Raw genomic sequence first — 22073 nt, 5'->3', positions numbered from 1 at the left:
AAATAATAACAATTCATGTTTTTATTTATAAAAATAAATTAATCATCTATTTTAAAATTCGTAACTTGAGTAATAGCCTTGAGCAAACGGATCAGGAAATCTAACAGTTTAAAAATAATATAAAATAATTTAATACCCGAGTATTGTATCAACTTACAATTAAAAAATTAAAAAAAAAAAAAAATTGGATGAATAACAAACAAGACTCTTCCTATATAAAGCTCGTGGACAATAAGCAATCGCTCAATAGTACTAAACACTGAGAATAAGCAAAATAGTAAAATATCTCGCAACAATTCGAGTATGATCCGCAAGTTTAGTCTGTTAATACTTTTGGTGGGTTGTCTAAGTGTCACATCTGCCCAGTCTCTGTACATACAAGAGCCTAATCATAATCAGAGATCTCACAGTAACAACATCAATAGCAATAGCAATAGCAATAACAATAACAGAGATCCATTGGTATCATCAACACCAGAGAGCCCCAAGGAGCCTCAGGGAGTGTCAGTTCCCGCGAGCGAAGACTCTACTCGCGCTTTCACGGCAACTGTACACGGACACCAGGTTAATGACGTACCCACCTCCTCTGGAGCTCCCATCGGTCCAGATGGCCGGGTTATTGACACACAAGACGTTACCGTCGCAAAAGCAAAACACGCCGCGGCTTACATCAATCAGAAGGTCAACTTGGCACGAGAGGCTGCAAGGAGTAATGCTGGTACTTATTTTGTTGCAATTGCGCGGCCAAATCCGATTTTAGCTTACAACACTGTTTTGTATTGAGAATTATTATTATTGATTGTACTTTGTGGGTAATTGAACAACGTCGATGTCAAAAATTATAGGAGTGAAATTTTTTACTGAGATTTTATGTAATCTTATGTGAAATAATTGCGGTTAAATTTTTATTAATTTGAAGTTTTATTTTTTGTTGAAAAATTAAAAAAATTTTTTTATTGAATTTTTAACTTAAAAATTTTTTTATCAAGTTATAAACTTAATAAATATTTTTAAAATTAATTTTAAAAAATAATCTATTGAATTTTAGACTATGAAATTTTAATTTCAAATTTTCAAATTTTTTCCATAAATAAATTTTTAATAAATCATAAACTTAAAAAATTTTTTAAGATAAATAATTAATAATTTAAAATAAAACATTTCTATAATTAACTGAGCACTGATGATAAATTATAATTTTACCAATTAAAAATAATATAATAAATGTTGCTTTTAATTGTAGTTTAAAAATAAATAAAATTACACGAACATAAATAAAAATTTTTTTCCCTTTATCTTGATTTTTCAACCTTGGCGGTGGTTGCCGTTTGTCCTTAAATTTAAAAAATCAAACCCGAGTGTAGACAATGCTCGGCCTTGCGATAAACAACCTGTTCTGGAGTTAATCATTCGCTGAATATAAGAATATAAGTACAAGGAAGAAAAAATAAGAATAATAAACGGACAAAGAAGCAGAGGGTATATAAACCCTCGGATATCAAGTTCGAGGGCACTCGAGTGAAAGACACCCGACATTTAAGTGTATAAGATAAGACGCATTTCTGACAATGTTTGTGTATCTAATAGCTTTGTGTTTGGTATCAGGTGGGCTGGCCAAGTCCCCCGAGGTCCTGCTGGAGTACCAGGACAGTTTGGGCCAGTACAGCTTTGGGTACAGCGCCCCAGGCTCCGCGAGGTCCGAAGTTGGAGCAGCGGACGGATCAACCCGAGGGGCCTTCAGCTACGTTGACGGCTCCGGAGTTGTTCAGACCGCCAAGTACACCGCTGACGGGGAAAATGGCTTCAGGATTGAGGCCAGCAATCTCCCCGTGGCCCCCAGGCCTGTCGAGGAGACTCCCGAGGTCCAGGCTGCCAGGCTCGAACACTTCAGGGCTTACGAGGAGGCCAAGAAAAATTTGATCGCTGCTGGAAGTCTGATGCCCGATCAAAGTACTGCCAAGAGTCAAGATAAAATTATTGAAAAGGAAAACAAGAAGGATGAAGTTAAGGAGGAAAAGAAAAGTGAAATGGAAGAGAAGAAAGAGTCCTTGATGATGGCCAAATTGAAGGTATAGGTTTTTTTTTTGGAATGATTGATTTGAAATTTGAGTGAGGTTTAAATGATATTTTGATTGGCAAAAATTGTGACAAGTTATGCCGAAAAAAGAAAACTCGAAAAATTACATTATAAATGTAAAAAGTTCTCAAAATTAGTGAAATTCTTGAGATTACCACAAAATTTTATTAATTATCAAAAAATTTCTAATTAACTCCAAAAACATATTTCAGATTATTAAAATTTTTATTTTTATTCATTGATAAAAGCTCTTTAATATATAACCAATTAAATTAAGGACTGTAAATTAAAATTTCAAAATTTTCCTTGATTTTTTCTTGAAAATATTAATTAAAGCTTTTTTTTTTAATAAAAGAAGGAATCAATGCTTAATTTTTAAATTCATGATTTCACCATAAAGCCTCAAGAAACATCTGACAAATCTCGAATTAAATTTTTTAACACTAAAATTTATAGATCATAAATTGAATGATTTTCCAGGAAAACATTTCGGAAGCAAAAAAAGAGGAGCCAAAAATTCCGGTAGTGACGACGTCGTTCGTGCTGCCAAAGAGCAATTTGAATCTCCAGAATCGAATCGAGCTCGGAGGATCTGGATCTGGAGCTGGAGCTGGAGATTTCTATGGGAGCGCACACTCCATGGATCAAGGTGACGCAAAAGGTAAACTTTAAATAACTATAACAATAAATATAAATATATTTATGGATGTTTACATGAAGCATGTTAATACAACATTGTTCGCGTTGGTGTGAATGGATCAGGCCCTTTTCCTTTCACATTCGTTAAGTCCAAGGCTCTGCACGAGTTTCGAAGAAGACTAACTAATGCTCTAATCTAAATTCTCAGACTCTTACATTAATATTAACTTAAGTTATAATTTATAATAAAAGAATATTTAATAATACCGCTGATTTTTTTCAGGAAATGAAAAGCTGCAATTGAAAACTATCGATGCGAGTCATGTACAATTCTACCGTACGCCTCTTGTCAGGTACTCATCAATCGGGTACCCGGTTTATTACAATCATCTCCAGTATGTTCCATCTTACTACTACTTCTGATCGGGATATTAATTATTACATAAAATTATATTGTAACTTTTGAGCATGTAATTCAAATTGTAAAAAAATTTGAAGTAATAAAAATAAATAATAATAAAAATAACAAAACAATTATTTACTTACGCTTAAAATTTTTATAATTTTCAGGAAGATTAATCAAATAAAAAAATGATTCCTTGTATCTAGATTTAATAATTAATTTTCATTTTTTATTCTTTTTACAAAATAACTCAAGATTGAGCAATAAAAGAAAATCTGGAATAATAAAAAATTTATATCATTTGTTACAATACAATACAATAGACAATCGCAATATTAGTTTGATTAATAATATTACCAGAGAAAATTCAACGAATTAACGCATTGCAATCCAGTCCAACTGAATTAAACTCAATCTAAATAATTAATAATATAATATCGAATAAAAGTACTAAATCGATCAATGAAAGTTTTTGGAATGCATTGAAATCCGAGCATGACATTAGCTTGGTGACAAATAGATAAATGTATTGCTTTATATCTAGTAAACGTGTTTAGTTTTTTTTTTTTTTTTTTTTTATATATATATCTTTCTTTTTATTTACCTTTTTTTTTTTTTTTTTTATTCATTTTGTTTATATCTAAAAAAATATCCCATTAGAAAACGAGCGGTGATCTATCATAGCGAGGCCATTGCATGACGTTGACAGTTAAGCTGTTACGAAAATAAAATAACTGTCAGCTAATGATTTTTAATGTTATGCAGTGTAATGTAATCTATCATAACAACCAAAACGTAAACATTGGCGCAATTTAATCCTACAAATAATAAAAAAAAAATTTTTTTTAAATTAAAAAAAAATTGCTGAAGTGGAAAAAAAATTTATTTTTTTTAAATTGTGCTGAGTGATTTAAAAAAAAAAAAAAAAAATCAACGTCAAATTATTACTCGCATATTTTCCAAACGAGTTCCACGTCAATGGTCAGTTTGACCGGTCCATTATATATTGTATTACTTAACTCGTAATAACTGCTTTGTTTAGCTGTCGACTCACTCATTCTATTGACTTACCGCATTTTAAAGTGTTGTATTAATATTATAGTAATTATCAATTATATACGCACGTGTTATGTGTACTTAGTCTCACATATAATATCGAGGAATTGATCTACTAATTATTACACACTCATATTAATAATATCTGTTTTCTGATGGCCTCATGTCTGAGATCTCTCACTCGTTTAATACTGAATTAATTTTATTTATATATTTTTTTTTTTTTTTTATTTAATATTTATATTAATACTATTAATACTATAGTTGTTTAGTTGATAATTACGATCTAACAATTGAGGCTAATTAATCGTGGTAATTATCACGCTTTATTATTAAATTCAAAATTTTCACGCTTTTATATATCTGTTTATGTATAAGGAGTTAAAAAAAATTTTTTTATGGTCAAGTATTTTTAAATTTTTTTTAAAAAATCCCAAGTTACTTCTGAGATTTGTTTAAAAAAATTAAAAAAAAAATTTATTAATAAAAACTTGAACCCAATTTTCCAAAATCTATTTTTATTTCTTTAATAATTTCTACGCGTTACTTTTTTACAATAATAATTTGGGCGGTATATTTTTTATTTAAAATTGTAAATGCGAAAAAAACGATTTTAAATCGCGTGACGATTTTTAAAATGAATAATTATCATTATTAATTTATTTATTATTATTATAATTATAATTCACTTTCAACTTATGTCTTAACAGTTTTTATTAAATAAATTTATACACGTCTAAATCATAAGATTTAAACGCTAAAAAACACTCACTCTTTTTGTTTAATAATTATTTATATTTACCGTCAATTATTTTTTGACTCTTGCTATATTACATTACGGTAAATTTAATAATAATTAATTATTATTATTATAGTTATAATCACTTAATAATATTGACTCGCCTACAGTTTTTTTTTTTTTTTATTAATTTTATCGTAACTACTTATCTAAACACATAATTTTATTATATTATTTTACTTATCAGTACATTCGCTCTTTTATTTAAAATTCTTTATTAATCAATAAATAAATTTAATTCTAATAATTTATCTGTAAATATCAATTACACAGCTCAGAACCGAGCGACGTCAAAAATTCTACATAATTTTAAAATAAATAAACAAACTCTAATAATTAATTATTAAATATATTTAATTTATATATATCAACATTTAACTTTCACTATCGAATTATTTCTCTACACATGACAACTCATAGTTTATTTAAATAATTATAATTATTATTTTTGTTCCTCTATATAATCAAGGACTTTATCAATTATTAATCAATAATTTTTTAATTATTTATTACAATGAATATATTTTTATTTTTATATTTACTTTAATATCCGCGGGTTAAAAAAAAAATAATTAATACCGGGTGGTCATTTTAATTATACTCCTGCTTCTTCATTTTTAATTAATAATTATTATTTTACATTTATCATTAAATTATTTATTAAGTTTAATTTCACTTATTATTAATTAAGATTATTTAAAATTGACTGTCGGAACTTTGAGATTTTATGAATTCGGATAATCACGATTTAACGTGCGTTAATTATAGTTTTTTAACGATCTTATGCTCATCAAACTTATGTTAGCTTATTGCTACGCTACGCTAGAATATAGATTAATTTTCTTACTGTTATAATTATTTATAATTTATAATAAATTAATTAATTACAACAAACGTACGAGATTCTCTTGATGCGTCGCAATGGCGCACGCGTTTACGCGCTTGGATTATTTATGTAAAAAATAATTTTTAAAAATGTATTTTGAGTTTTTTTATAGTAATAATTGAGATTATCAATTAAGAAATATTCAGTAGGCCGTAGTTTGATGAAAAATACATTAGCAGTCTTGAAATTTTTAGAAAAGATTAGATTTTTAATATGCAGGTTATATTTTGTAAAATTTTTGAACCAATAAATATAAATATTATTTTTTTAGAAGAAAAATTCTTTAATAATTTTTTTCTGTTTAAGTAGAAAATTTTTAACTTAAAAATAATTTTTAACCTGCATATTAATCATAAATGTTTACCCAAAACTTTATTTAAAAAAAAAAAAAAAATATTTAAACGCAATGATAAATAATTCTAATACAACGCTCTATTGTAATCACCCGTTAAAATTTGTATTTATCTATTTAATACTTATAAATGACAAGATTAATAATCACAATAGAGATATATCACTGATAGAGTTAATTATTGACTCGAAAATTACAAAAGTTTTGAGTAGACATTACGTGTTGAAATTTTGGTAACAACGAAATAACCGCGTCATTTTTTAATAATGATAAACAATGACGTTTATTAATGTTGTTGTTGTTGTTGTTTTTTTTTTTTTTTATATATTGTCGACTGAAGAAGAAGAAGAACAAGAAGAAGCGGTTGTTTTATTGCGAAACCAAAATTTTAGATTTATAAATGAAGATTAGAAAATCCAGCTGATGCATTTATAAAGTAAAAAATTTTGTATTTAAAATTTTTATATTAAATATTTAACACTTTTTTGTGTAAATTTAACATTTAATGTGTTAAATTAACAGAAAAAAGTGTTAAATATTTAACATAAAAATTTTTTGACGCATTGACGCAAAATTTTTTACTGTGTAGTTTAAAGATGCAGATAAGATTGAAGAAAGAAGTGGAAGATGAAAGGAAAGAATAAAAATTATCAATAATGTAGATTATGTATATAGATATATGTTTACATATACATATATGTATAACTACGATGCGTATTTTTTGATACAGATACAAGTAAAGAGACAGTACTACATAGGTACATGGATTATAGAGGTACAGAGTTTATAATAATAGTAATAATAATAATAGTAATTATAGTAATAGTAAAATAAAAAAATAATAAGATAAATGGTAGGGTGTAAGAGCGCAGACACCAGATATGATTTTCAAAAATAAAGCACACCGGGACAACGACTTAATTTAAATAATAATCAACCGTAATAACAGTTAGATTGTCTTACTTTTTTGGCTTTTAATTTAATTACAATTTATATTTTATAAAACTGATTGTTTTGTATTTACTCCATGCGTTGTCCCGAGTGCCGTAAGACCAAATAAAGATATATAAGATTTGTTATTAGATATTAGATATTTGATATAGATTTTTTAGTATGATACATTTGTTTGACGATCAATTGCGATCTTTAGTTATTTTATTTATTTTTCTGACTAATAGTGTTACGTTGATCCCATAAAATATATATTTATGTAGGCACAATTCGTAACGATTGTTTCGGTCGAACTTGTGCGTATTTATCGCACCTTTTATAATATTTTTACTTTTACAAAATATCTTCTTCGATTTTTGGAAGATAGCGGTTAGAGAAAAAAACAAAATTTTATTTATTTACATCGTGTGGGTGTTTCATTGTTAATTAATAGGTCCAATGTGTTTGGAATATACAAATACAAAGTATACAATGATGCATTTTTTTTTAAAGATAGAACAATTATAGTTATTGATAATAGTTTTGAAGAAGAAGATGAAATATAGTCGCAGATACAAGAATATAGTTCTTAGGTTTTTTTTTTGTAAATTTTAAATATCTGATTTTTTTTATTTTATCAAGAACAAAAAAAAAAAATTAAAATTTTCAAAGAATTTTTTTTTAATTTAATTAGATTTAACAAGATGACACTGGATATTATTCCAGATTATACTCAGTGATATCTGTGATGAAAAAAAAAAATTTCAGATAGTAGCTAAAAAAATCCAGATTATAATACGTAATATTTGGATTATACTGATTGTAATCTTGATTATACTCATTATAATCTGGATTATACTCACTATAATCTGGATTATACTAGCTACTATCTGAGATTTTTTTTTATTCAGTATAATCTGGGATGATATCCAATTTTGTTTTTTCTGTGTATTTAAACATTTAAAAAATTAAACAAGCGTATTAAAAATAGTTGTAAGCAAAAAATTCAAGCAAATTAAAAAAAAAATTTATGTAAATATGCAGTTTTAATTTTTCCACAATTAAATAATATTTTTCATTTAAAATCAATGCGTAATTTCAATAAAAATATAAAAAAAAAACTCTGCATATTCACCTGTAAAAAAAAAAAAAACAATAATTCTCTGATAAACATAGCAATATATTTCCCCTTTAAATACTCAATCAACCGTACACGTACATGAACATTTCAATTATAAACTCATAAATCAAAGTATGTAATAAAAAGGCTTTTAATAATTAATTTACGAAGACAAACATAACAGAAATTGAGTGTAAAAAAGTTATAAAAAAGGGTAGCAAAGTTTAATAGAGTTTTAAACGAGTTTCCAGTCGTTAATAATTGAGTATGTACAAGATAGTACTAGCGTGCAGAGTTTTAACATGATTATTAATCATGCAAGAGCATGAAATATACCTATATATATGAAACATATACATACAGAAATATGTATGCAAATCGGCGGAGAACAATTGGAGAGATGAGTTTGTGTTTATTATCATACTTCTTTTATCTGTATACTAAATATTTAATACGCGTACGCCTGTTATTGATGTTTTACAATCGTTAAAAAAAAATATACATATATATTGATATATAATATACATGTATGGTGTAACGCAGTCTCACATTTATAAATTATCATGTTAATGTGAATTTTCTATCACTTTATTTCATTTGTCGTTACTGATTATTATTATTTATTATTTATATATTTTATTATTTCAGTATACTTTTTATTTATTTGTTTACCTTCAATCGGTTTGTTTTTTTTTTTTTTTTTAAATTTTTCATAATCATCATTTCATCGGCTTACAAATACAAGCGCAATCACCCAAGTTAAATCTCGCAGTGTTTTAATAATTCAGTAGTCCCTTTCTTTATTTTATTTTCATTTCCAATCCATATGTGCAGTATTATTTATATATTCATATATTTTTATACATATATTTTTTTTTTACTTCATTAAATCCGTGAATGTTTATGTTTTAAAACACAAGTTTATATATTATTTATATATTCCAACACTTTGATTGCGAGAGGTACGTTTATTTTAAATATTTCACTAGTGATACGCTTTATATTAGTCAGGATGTAGTTTTTTTTTTTTTTTTTTTTTTTTTTTTATTTATTAAATAGCTTCATTATTTTTATTTATTTTATTTTAATTGATTGTTTTTTATTATTCTTTGTCACTTACTAAATCTAATAATAAATTTATACATAAGCTTAATTGTAAAACGCCCGCTCAGACAATAATCCTCATTTTTAAAAATAAAAAATTATTCTTTTCTTCTTTAATTTTCAGCGATTCTTAATTTTTTTTTTTTTTTATGAATAAATTTTTATTTTTCAACGAGTCTTGCCGGAGCTGAGCTGATTGTGATTTGCAACGCAATTCCTGGCCCAATAATTATTTTATTCAACGTAGGTTTTATTACTTAGTCTTTTATCCAATGGCTAAGCTGACAGTATTAATAATCTTTAATAAATATGTTCCCGAGATTAATTACAAGTGAATTTTATATTTTTTTTTTTTTTATTTATATTACAAGTCAGGATGACAACTGACTAGTAAAAATATTTTTTTAATTTTTTTTTTTATGTTTATAAAAATTTAATTTAATTTTTTATTAAGGTCATATTTTTTAAAGATCATTTCTGTCAGCGATAGAAAAGAAGGGCAACAGGAAGAAAAATTAATTATTTAATCCAACGGCAATTATTTTTAAATTATATTTTTAACGATTTTGGGCAATTTATTTTTTTATGAAGATTTACTAAAAATTTATTTTCTGTGCAAGGAAATTAATTTTAAAATTTTTAGTTTAAAAAAAAATTTTTTTTTTTATTTTTAGTTTAAAATATTTTTTTTTTAAAAAAAAAAAATTTTTTTTTTTAATTTAATAAAAATAAAAATTTGAGCTAATAATTTTATAATAAATTTTTTTACTGATAAAAAAATGTATTTTTTAAAATATTAAAAATATCAAAAATGTAATTAAATTTTTAAAACTAATTTCCTTACACAGAATTTAAAAAAAAACAATAAAATAAAATATAATTGCCGTTCAAAAAAAATTAAATAGGCAAGTGATAGTGCGTGGCAGTTTAAATAGTTTTAGGATTTACTTGTCAATTTGTCGATAGTGATTGTCATTAACTATGCACGTTATCATACAGTTAATAGTTATCAAAGAAGCTACTCTAAAAAAGTAATTAAACTTCTCAACAATAATCACAATAGAAACACTTAAAAAAAAAAAAAAATTCTCTACACAAATATTACTTATACACTTAACCACAGTTAAAAAATTACTTTGTTCTCATTACAACCGCTTCAGGATTTATCTATCCAAAGAGTTTAATCAAAAAGTTTTCTCCGTATATTTAAAAGGGGATAATAAAGAATAGAAGACAAGTAGAGAGACCGGGACCAAAGAACTCGAGTACAATGTACAATATTAGTATTCACATACTTGAAAAAACCTCTAGGCTATCTACGTTACTTTTTAAGTTATTTCATATCTCTTCTTCTTCTTTCTTAGCATTGTAATACGTAACATTAATTAATTAATTAATAATAAAATCATTATAATAATTGATATTACATTAGTAATAGCTACAATGCCATTACCATTTTATACATCATCAATTTTTTTAATTAAACACATTTTTTGGTCAACGTCCAACCTTTTAAATTCATCTAAACTATTTTAATCCACAATTATTACACCTTTGATTACCAACTTAATTATTAACGCGATTAATTATCGCTCAAATATTCAGATTTATATTTATATCTATATCCATTTATTTATATTTATATTTATATATTTATATATATATATATATATATATATATATATATATATATATATATATATATATATATATATATATATATATATATTTATATATCACCTGGTTAATTAGGCGATCACTCTCGAGTGTTTAATTAATCAATATTTCATTAAATTATCTTTAGAAAACGTTTTTATCTCTGTACCCTGACGCGCACTTGACTGTTAATAAAACATGTCTGGCTGTAAAGTCGTAAGCGTTATTTATTTTTATAAATTACTTGTCGATAAACTGTAATTATATTTTAATAATTAAATAAGTTGCTTACGACTTTAGAGTTAGGCAAATATTTTTTTTTTTTTATTATGTGATACTTTCTCTCTCAGTCAATTATAACATGCTTGTGCTAGATGATAAGTGTGAATATGCGAGCAACGATATACAATTAATATAGTTTTATAATAATAATAATTATTATAATTTTCTTTATTAATCAATCAATGAATTAATTATTTTATTTATCCTAGTCTTACTGATTAATAAAATATAATGATATTGAAATGCAGCCGCTCGCACCTGAGACTTTAATTTTTATCAAATTTTATAATATTTTATTCAACGCGCTATTTGGTAATAACTATAGGGGTGGGGTATACCCACCGATCGGATATGAATAGTAATTTTTTTGTAAAGAAACTCGCGTTTTTTTTTTTTTTTTTTTTAAATCAGAATCTCTTTTTTTTTTTTTTTTTTTTTTTTTTTATAATTTGTATTCACTAATAATAAGTACGATTAATTCACGGCTGATACATTTAAAATTTTTCCACCTAAATATATTATATTTAATTATATTTAATATTTTTGTAACACCACTTAGCGAGTGCTGGCTAATCCAGTCTCACCTCGGCCCCCCTCAATCCAGCTAATAAATTTATACACGATATTTTGCGTTTTATAACCAGTTCATTATTTATAATTGTTTTAATTTATTAAAATTATTTAAAGAAAAAAACGGAAGAACTTCGAGTCACCCTGTTGTTATTAACTAAAGTAACTTCTGTAGTATATTTATAAATAAAATATATAATATTGGTAATAAATAAATACATATATTTATAAAAATGGAGGAGGAATTTATTGGAGGATTTTTTTGAGGATTTGAGAGCGTGACAGGAAGCACCGAAAATAAAAAACTTAATTGTTATTAAATTTATAATATAAATAAGCATGAAAGTGCACCAGAGGTGGAACAAAAAAATGAATAATATTAATACTAAAGTATAAAGTAAAATAAAATAAAATAGACGGTAAAAAGTATTATTAAAAATGATTTAAAATAAAGTAGGTATTAAAAAAGTTAAATAAAATAAACATAAGCAGTTACAATAATTCTGGCAATAAAATGCATTAAAAAACGTTATCTTAATTTAAAATTAATAGCTATAAATTATAATTATAATTGTAATCGCTGTCTACAATCGTTAATACTATAATTACTTGTGCGCGTGCTATAATTATTTTTGTTTTTGCGTGTCATATTTTTTTTTATTTTTTTATTTTTTAATAGTATATTTGTTTTATTTGCGGAACTCTAATTATCAATTTGCCATTTAACGGCAATTATTTATCTAAAACAGTTACTGGAGATTCTTAATACAGATTCATAGGTTCAAACTGGCCCCGTTCGCTCATGCCGGCTTTTATTTTATTTTATTTATTAATTAAATGCATATTTATTATATTTAGTATCGTTATTATTTTTTTTTATATATTGGTCAGTTATACAAATACATATATTTTCAATTGAGTTTTATTATTTCTTTGCTAACAGTTTTCAGTTCGCTGAGTTGGCCTTTTATAATGTTTAATTATTTATCATCTGTTAAATATTTATTCATTTTTTTTTTTTTTTATTATGGTTAAGCCTAGTTTGGCACAAAATACTAACTGTCCGGGGCCGGCACTCGCTTATTTAATTTTAACTAACAGATCGTGTTATTAAATTTTTTTTTAAATATATTCAAGCTGTAATGAAAAAATTCAATTGCTAAATTAAAAATATTGACTCGAAAAAAATGAGTATAAAAATACTGGAACAAAAAATTGTCGGAAGAAAATAATTTATCTGCTAAATTTATAAAAAAAATTTTTATAACACGATCTGGTATTTTAGCTCTAGATTAACACGCATTTTATTGTTTTTTTTTTTTTTTTTTTTTTTTTTTTTTTTTTTAAACAGTAATAAAATGTAATTGACTCCAAAATATGCATCAGATAAAAATGTACACAAGTTTACTTACTGTATAAAAAAATAATAATAAAAAGTTAACTAAAATAGTCACAAAATACTTGGATTAATGATAATAATTAAAAATTAATAATAAACTTGACAATAAATCGAGTCCTTCCGTTTACTTGTAAAACAATAACCGTCGAATACGACATCACGTAACTCGTAACTTTAAAATTTAATAATTCATTAATCAATATTACTTTAAACATCAATACTTTTATTTGTTTTTGTAATTTTATCATTATCATTATTTTATTTTATTTTATTTTTTTTTTTTTTCATAATATCATTTCATTCTTAATCCTTTAATTATCTTTATTTAATCAACTTTTAAAACTCACTATAAATCGATAGTTTCAATAATTATTCAAGAGTTTGATTTCGAGGGGCAAAAATAGTAAATAAAAAATAAAATGAATAATTTATATTCCGCCAGGCCAGCTGATAATAAAATACAATACCAGCTAATTGCTATTTCGCTGGCATTTTTTTTTTCTTACTTTAAATATATATTTATATTTTTCATTTATTTTATTTGTTAATATATATTTATCATACCATGATTTACTTTATATACTTTTGGGCCTGTCTTTATATAACACTACATATCTGCAAACTAACCATTTTATTATTTATTTCAGCTATCGTATCATCTACTGCTTTTATTTTATTTATTATCTTACATCAATATATAACATTGATTTAAATGATATTCAATTACCGCGCTTTAATTAATTAATTATCAATTATGATAATAATAATTAATAATAATATTAACCAATCAAAAAGTATTACGGGTATTTACCGAAACAAAGACTGAAGGTTAATTTAACTTATCAATTTATATTATTGTAATAATAGCATTAATAATTATTAATTATTTAAATGTTGAGGTGAACGATCGAGTTGCCGATGGAAGACAATTTTCACATTAATATAAATCCATACCGGGAATTAATACAATAAATCTCACAGGCAATGATAATTATTAATTATACTTAGCATGAGCTTAATTAAATAAAAATCCCTCAATCTTTGTCTGTCATAACCCGTTTTGTCTGTTTCTATTTAATACATTACATTGTTCTGTTCTTATTTTATTATTATTAATGTTAATGTTAATATTTATATTTATATTTATATACTCAAATATATGAAACGGCGATATGTTAAACGATCCTCATCATCATTATCATCCTTACGATTATACGCTATCAATAATTCATAACAAATAAGAAATTAAAAAAAAATAAGACCTAATCTAATAATAAAATAAATTTATAACATAATGTGTGGATGTATCGGCGATCGTGTGCGTGTAATACTTGTTCAATGCAAAAGTTTAAAATAATTAAAAAACTAGACATACATACACACATATTAATTATTAATAAATATATAAATATGTGTGGATCTATACTTGTTTGTTTGTTAAAAATCAGCCTGGAACGCGCGCGTCATTGACAGCCGTTTTACCAAATTTTATTTATACAATATAACTTTGACAAAAAATAATTATCACTTTTATAAAATTAATAGTTCATTACATTTTTTTTTTGTACATCTGATGTGCTGGTTTCCAAAAAACACAGCACGATTGTCTTGCGTATTTCAGTTTATTACTTTTTAATCAGGCTTTGTCGTGATACTAAAAATAGCCGCTCGAAGAAATTCTTATTTTTAAATCCAATAATTTTACATATCGCGTTACTGATGCCATAAGGGTGTATAAAAATTATAAAACATGCCCTTAAAAATTATATGCCCTTATATTCCCTCAAGAAAAATTATATTTATTTTTTTTATTAAAAATTTATTTTTTTTCGAATTAAAAATTTTTTTTGGACTTGGAAAAAATAATAGAATTTTTATTATACGCCCTTATGGCATCTGAAACGTGATATATAAATATTACCGTAAAAATTATATAAAAAATGCAAATTTTAAAATATAATCTGCATTTTTTTTAATTTTTATTAATTAAAAATATAAATAAATTGTCAGGTCTGCTATTTTCAGCATCACGTCACATTAAATATCATTTAACTGCTGTCAACATGCGGCGATGACAGACCAGGTAAATACTGGATACCTAAACTATTAACCAGACATTTCCTTCCATCGTTTTTTAAATTAATGTCACATCCCTTGCAATTAATCATCGTTTTTTTTTTTTTTGTTATTTTTTCATTTTTTTCCAGCAAACATTCGTGTATTGGCGGCGCAGAGAGTAACAGGAATAATTAATATATTAAACCGACAGTAGCACCGGGAAGCCGTAAGAATGTTTGTAAATAAAAGTAATATTGATGCAAGAGATCTTGTCTCATTTTAAAAATTCTTACGCGCTAGCAATGATAATAATTAATAATAATTATAATTATAATAATAATAATAATAATATGAATCACCAGCAAGTGGACGCTAACGCGGCCGGCTTATTTGTTAAATATCTTACGATACGTGGATTCTGTACAAGAGTTAATAAAACTGCTATTTATCAATATATATCAGCAACCCAGCGCTCATTTCAATCGTTAAAGTCTTCAGATCCATTTTATCGAGTTTGTAATGTAATAATAGACTGGTGATAATCCGTAACTCTAAATAATAGGTAATAGTCTAGTCTCTAGGTCTATATCTAGGTCGTAACTGAGATTTGAATGTTTAATCTCGGGTCAATAAACTTTGATAAATAATTAATTATTTCAGTTAAATGTTCTGTTCGGAAAAACCAGACAATCAGATAATCGCAATACTATTTAAAACCGGGAACCTTGAGCTCATACAATAAGTTATTTATTTATTTATTTTTTTTTTTTAATCCGACGGTAATTTTATCATGATCAACTATTATCGGTGTACTTTAGTAACGCAAAGACACTCTTATTCTTAATTATTATCAAGTCTCACATGATTAGCTTTTAAAATCTAAATTAATATTAATATTAATACTAGTATTAATAATAATAATAAAAACTAAAAATAATAATAATTAATTATCAGATAAAAATAATAATTGTAATAACTGATAGCGTTTGTTTAATAGGAATGTGACAAGTTGACCGAAGTCCTGATACTCATTCCCTTAGACTTTGATTGTCAAGTGTTGCTGGTGAAGGACGTTGACGAATGATAGCGAGCCGGCTGTTAAGTTCGATGGGTAAAGTATAGCAGTATCTAGCAGTAGTATGTAGTGTGCTTGGGTGAATGGTAGTCCATTATCGGAGCGATTGTGGAGTCGGTGGATCTATCAGTCATATAGGGTAGAGTGGGTCCAATAGTGAACAAGAGCGTATGGCTGGAACCACTGCGACTCGATGTAAGGTCGCTCTTGTTAGATGTTGCTCTTTGAAAATGAAACTCGCAGGTGGTTGGACTCACTCAATTGATAGTTGTGCATTTTCTGTAATAAAAGTTGTAAATCTTTAGCTTCTTTTTCAATCATTGTATTTTAAATTCAATGTAATTTTATTTTATTCAAGATACTTACAATAAGAGCTGCTACTGCGTCATCCATACTAGGCATCTGAATAAGGGCCATTTTTCTGTCCTTAGGGAAGAATTTGAATGCTTTTACTGTGAAGCCGTTCGACGTAAATGCATCCTTTATCTCGTCTTCTGTTACAGTCGCCCTGGATTTTTATAAATAGTTAATTAGTATAATTTATTATTGTTTTTAATTACATAAATTTTTTTTTTAGTTCATCTATTTTAATCAATTTCAACAATAAGCTGCTTTCGATTGAATTAATTAATTAATCTAATTGGTTTTTAAATTAAAAAAAAATTTAATTGCGTTAATACGTACGGAATGTTTGATAAATGCAAGGTCGCACTTGGTGGGTAGATATTTTGGTAGTTTTTCGAGCCAGGCTTTTTGAATCGGTGAAGAGGACTGTTGGTGTAGTCTTTAGTTAAACCCGCATCTGGTTGTCCCTCCTTCGGTAATTGGACAGTCTGGTGTTTGCTCACCATCACTCTGATTTGTTTTCCAAAGACTTTTAGTTTGTCCATGTGAGTCATTGCTGAAATTTAAATTAATATTTATTAATCTATATTATTAAGTATTTTTTAATAAAATTTAGTGTCATTACAAAGATCTTGATTTAAAATTCTTTAAAAATGTTTTTAAAAAATCTTTAAAAATTTCATTAGTTGATACAATGTAATTTCTTAATTATTGACATTTTTGAAGATATAAGCTCATTTCGATGTTACACTCATCGAGACCTTTTATTTAAGTACCCACATGGCATTTTTTTACATATTTTATATATATATATATATATATATATATATATATATATATATATATATATATATATATATATATATATATGATATTTGTGAAATATATAAATATATAAAATATATGAAAAATTGATGTGGGTACTCAAATGAAAGCTCTTGATGAGTGTAACATCGGGAAGAGCTTATATCTTTAAAAATGTCCATATTTAAGAAAGTACAGAACAATTTAACAAAAGTCATTACTTAATAAAGCAAAATTTTATTTATTTATTGCTAATTAAAATTTATTTATCTATTTAATAAAAATTAAAATATATAAATTACCTAAATGTCCTTGATGAGGCTCGGCCATCTGGATAAGGGCTGAGTCTTTTTTGTTGTAAAGAATCTTCACACGTTGTACATCCCCATAAACGCCTAGACGTAATATTTTTTTAATTAATAAAAAATTAAAATAATTAAATTAATTTATTGAATATCAATCAATTTTTTTTTTATCATAAAAATCTAATATTTATAGAAACTAATTTTGATTTTATTTTACAAAAAAAAAAAAAAAAAAAAAGTTATATGAGAATATCGGGGTACGATCGGACCGTGGTCTAGATCATGCAAAAGGCACCCGGCTAAGTTGGTTAGCAATAAAAATAAAATTTATAAATAAATAAATCAAAAAAAAAAAATAATGAAAATTATAATATATTTACCAGGTGCCTCAAAAATAATAATAATTAAAAATATAATGATAATAATAATAATAATAATAATAATGGCATTTTCCTATGGAATTACTTGTAAAAATAATTAAAGCAAAAGCTTATGTCAATGTGAAGGCGACGAAATTAATAAATAAATAATTAATGGATGAATAATTGATATATATTAATCACTGTGAAGAATCTCAGATAATAAATGAGAAATAGAAGATTGTGAACGTTATATATGTAATAAATATATGTATATATAAAAAATAATGGCAATGATAAATAGATAAAAGAATTTGTAGTGAATATTGTAATTAATATATTATTTTAAAATAAAATAAATAATGGAAATTTAGTGGAATAAAATAAATAATATAATTAATTAATAAAAAGATAAGAATATAGATTTTAAATATATTAATTATTCTCATATTTAGTTATATTTTATTAATTAATTAATAATAGTGTATATTTTTGAATTAACGCTGTTTACTTGAATAAGTTTAATTTGTATTGATATATATGCGTTTTATTTAATGTAAATTCATTCGCATAATTGTTTGCTGACATTCACGTTAATTTATCATTTGATAATTATAATTACAATAATAATAATTTGTAATACTGTTATTATTGTATAATTATAATGATTTTGTTACAATAATATAGAGACAGCGGTGATTTTACATAGTAGTGAGTTGTTTAAATATAATAATTAATAATGTAATATAATTAATAATATAAATGTGGAGACGTACCAAACAGGGTAAAGAGAGCGTCAGGCGTGACCATCTACACAGAGAACAGACAGAGTCCAGTCAGTAGTCAGCGAGTACATAGAATTCAATGTAATAGTACGGGTGGTGATTGCGCACAAATTTTAATTATTATTTTTATTTAAAGTTTAATTAATATTTATATTTAACTGATAAATAATTTGAAAAATAATAATAAAATTTGTACGCACTCACGAATAGTAGTACACATAGTAAGTATAGTATAGTGACAAGTTGCAGCTGCGAGATATGTGTAATAACTTCGACAAAAATCGTGATGCCCGATTCTTCAATAGAATTATTTTTAATAATAATTATTTGTACAGAATATTTGAAATAATTGTAACAAATGTTTAAAAAAAAAAAAAAATCCTATGCAATTTCAAATTTAAGAAATTTCTATTTGATTTGTTTTTGTTGTGAGTATTTTTTGAACATGTGTTACAAAAATTTGAATATGTGCATGAAATTCAGATTGTGAATTTTTTTATTGTTGGTTTTATTTTTTTTATTTATTTGTTTATTTATTTTTTTTTTTTTTTTTTTTTACATTTTAAGAGAAAATAGAAAAATAAAAATGATCACCGGGCATCATGAGATGGATGCCGAGGCATTACGATTAATCGGAGGATCTATAAAGGATTGTGATGGCTAGGTGATTTATTCAATGCGTGTATTTATATATCGGATCTACGCTGGGCATTTACGAGGATTACATGTGCACTAAGAATCGATTTCCCCGTCAAATTTTTATTGTTCACTAAAATCTTTCGATTTTAAAGCACACTAAACTTTGTATTATGCTTTAGGTAATTTATTTATTTTTTATTATTTTATTTGAAGAGGAAATTTTAATTCTCTAGTTTATTTTTAAAAAATACTAAAAATTACTATTTGAACTTCTACATTTTTATTTTTATTGTAATGTACATACCAATTAGCTCGAGTATTAAAAAAAAATTAAAAAAAATGGATTGAAAAAAAAAAAAAAATTAAAAAAAATGGGAGTTGAAAAAATTTTAGACAAAAATGACGGAAGCATAAATTTGATTGTTAATTTACTGGAAGTGGAATGAGGAGTGGATTGATGATGATTATAATGATGATGATGATGATGATGATGATGATGATGATGATAAAATAATAAAAGAATGTTACTGAGTGATAAATTAGGACTTACCTCTTCATTAAGATTGGTGACGAGCAAGACAGATGAAATCTGGGGGTTGCCGGGCACACGAACACCCAGAGCACCCGCGCCGAGACTAAAGCCGCCAAGACCAGCGAGTCCAGCACCTGGTGCCACACCATTACCGTAAGGGCCTCCCAGAGGCGAGGGGAGTCCATGCATTGCGGCAAAAGGCGACGCAAGGACGCTCGGAGCTCCTGTAATTGACTCTACTTCAGGTAATTCATGAGATTACATTAATAAAACAGAACCCACTTGATTGATTGACGCGAATATTAAATGCTTAAGCAGCTGGTGAGCGTCAATGAGAATTTAACGAAGAAAAGAGTGAGAGTTTTAAGAAAATGAAGAGCAGGTTATTTACTTATTTCTTAGAGTTTTGAGTAATTTTTTTAAGATTGATGATAAATTTTAATTTTCAGCTTTTAAGAAAAATTTGTATTTTATTTTTTACGAGTCTTTACTATGTGCAATTAAATACTTAAATCTTCTTTAGGTAAATTAAAAAATTTAACTCTTAGTGGCAAAACAATAAAAATTTAGTTTGAGAGCTTTTTTGCATTTAAGGAAGTAAAAAAAAATGAAACAATATTAAATTTAATACAAAAAATTTTTCATTATAAAATTTTGAATTTATTTTGTAAGAATAAAAAAAAAATTTAATAATTTTAGATATTTTTCATAAAAAAATAGAAAAAGAGAAAGATGTGGGACGTTTTATTAACTAAAAAAAAAAATCAAAAAGGTATCTTAAAAAAGTACTTACCAGGTAAACGAGCGCGCTGTTGAGTACCAGCACTAAGAAGAAGCTGAGGAAGTAATTCACCACCAAGTGCCAAAGAAGCGGCGTCAAGATTTGGATCACCAGTCGGCAACGTCGGATTTGTGTAATCCCGTGATTTGTCATTATTGTATTTAACATTCAAGCTCTGCATTTTGCTAAAGTCGATGCGCAGTGTGCAACAAGAGTTGTAGATGTTTTGTCCATCAAGAGTCTGCGGGATTAAAAAATTTAAATTATTAATTCCAAAAATAACAGACATAATACAATGAATGGAAAAAAGATAAATTAATTAGCGGTGAGTTAATTAATTGGTTAATTTTATAAGTTATTAATATAATTTTAATTTGAAAAAGATCGGAGGTGCGAGTATGGAGAATATCATCGAGGGTGAACGGTTGTACATGGGAATATTTGATTTTGATTAATAATACAGCAGCGAACCGACCGCACAATGACGCGAACGCGTGAGCGAATTCGTGGTCCTTTAATATGACGAGCAATGTGTATACCAGTCTGTATAATACTGCCGGGGCTTTGTTTGACTTATGCTCTCTGTTACATGTGTGGACTCAACTGTGCTCGGATGTTAGTATTCAGTACGGTACTCGTTCCTGCTCGGTATCTGGTATTCTCTGTGGACTTGGAACTAGAACTGGAGCTGGAACTCCAGCTGGACTTTGTTCGGCCATCAACTGCCATTTTGCATATTTACACCCACTAATGAATATTCCATATAATAAGCAATGCCATTATTAATTTTACATTGACCTGACGGATCTAATTAAATGTTCATTGTTATATTTCCTGTTTAGATTTAATTACATTACGGCCTTTCTTTGGTTTAGCTAAATTGGTTAATTTCCGAGGATAAAAACGGAAGTTAGATTATATGTATATGCTGGAACCATTAGGCTGGCTAAACTCGCTTTAAGTTATTGTTTGTTCTTCAAGTAAACGAGAAATTATTATTATTTATTTAGTACACCACAATAGTATCCAGTTTGTAATTTAATGTTTGTTTAAGCGCTTACATTGGTTAGAGTTTCTAAATTTCTTTTAGAAAAAATTTTAATTTTTATAAATATTA

The 22073-nt window shown here is 26.0% G+C and overlaps 2 protein-coding genes across 14 annotated transcripts in view; one reads left to right on the top strand and one right to left on the bottom strand.

Annotated features, from left to right (window-relative positions):
• Positions 1-260: 260 nt before the first annotated feature.
• On the top strand, positions 261-6787 carry LOC141526316 (uncharacterized). Its single transcript, XM_074241267.1, has 4 exons — positions 261-718; positions 1606-2069; positions 2558-2738; positions 3000-6787. The coding sequence occupies exons 1-4, from the start codon at positions 304-306 to the stop codon at positions 3137-3139; spliced, it is 1200 nt and encodes a 399-aa protein (XP_074097368.1). The 5' UTR covers positions 261-303; the 3' UTR covers positions 3140-6787.
• Positions 6788-12287: 5500 nt separating this feature from the next.
• Heph (polypyrimidine tract-binding protein 1 heph) overlaps positions 12288-22073 on the bottom strand; it is a 166498-nt gene continuing 156712 nt past the window's right edge. For 10 of the 13 annotated variants that reach the window (XM_074241073.1, XM_074241063.1, XM_074241067.1 and 7 more), the window contains 7 exons: positions 20969-21197; positions 20194-20414; positions 18996-19029; positions 17858-17950; positions 17091-17307; positions 16773-16914; positions 12288-16685 (listed from right to left, as the gene is read on the bottom strand). In XM_074241073.1, coding sequence (XP_074097174.1) covers positions 16617-16685; positions 16773-16914; positions 17091-17307; positions 17858-17950; positions 18996-19029; positions 20194-20414; positions 20969-21197 — 1005 coding nt within the window. In that variant the 3' untranslated portion in view covers positions 12288-16616. The remainder of the gene's footprint in view (positions 16686-16772; positions 16915-17090; positions 17308-17857; positions 17951-18995; positions 19030-20193; positions 20415-20968; positions 21198-22073) is intronic. The other 3 variants (XM_074241074.1, XM_074241070.1, XM_074241072.1) reach the window with 2 other exon arrangements.

The sequence above is a fragment of the Cotesia typhae genome, unplaced genomic scaffold, assembly GCF_013202065.1.
Source record: "Cotesia typhae breed Kobodo isofemale line unplaced genomic scaffold, CoteBio_Ctyphae contig_33, whole genome shotgun sequence".
Classification (NCBI taxonomy): domain Eukaryota; kingdom Metazoa; phylum Arthropoda; class Insecta; order Hymenoptera; family Braconidae; genus Cotesia; species Cotesia typhae.
The sequence above is the reverse complement of the archived record's forward strand: the minus strand, read 5'-3'. Positions and strand labels throughout refer to the sequence as shown.

Bases quoted from the DNA above. Each gene is read 5' to 3' on its own strand.
- LOC141526316 (XM_074241267.1), top strand. From the start codon at position 304: ATGATCCGCAAGTTTAGTCTGTTAATACTTTTGGTGGGTTGTCTAAGT. The intron at 719-1,605 runs GTACTTATTTTG...GTTTGGTATCAG, and splicing joins GGCTGCAAGGAGTAATGCTG to GTGGGCTGGCCAAGTCCCCC. The intron at 2,739-2,999 runs GTAAACTTTAAA...GATTTTTTTCAG, and splicing joins GGATCAAGGTGACGCAAAAG to GAAATGAAAAGCTGCAATTG.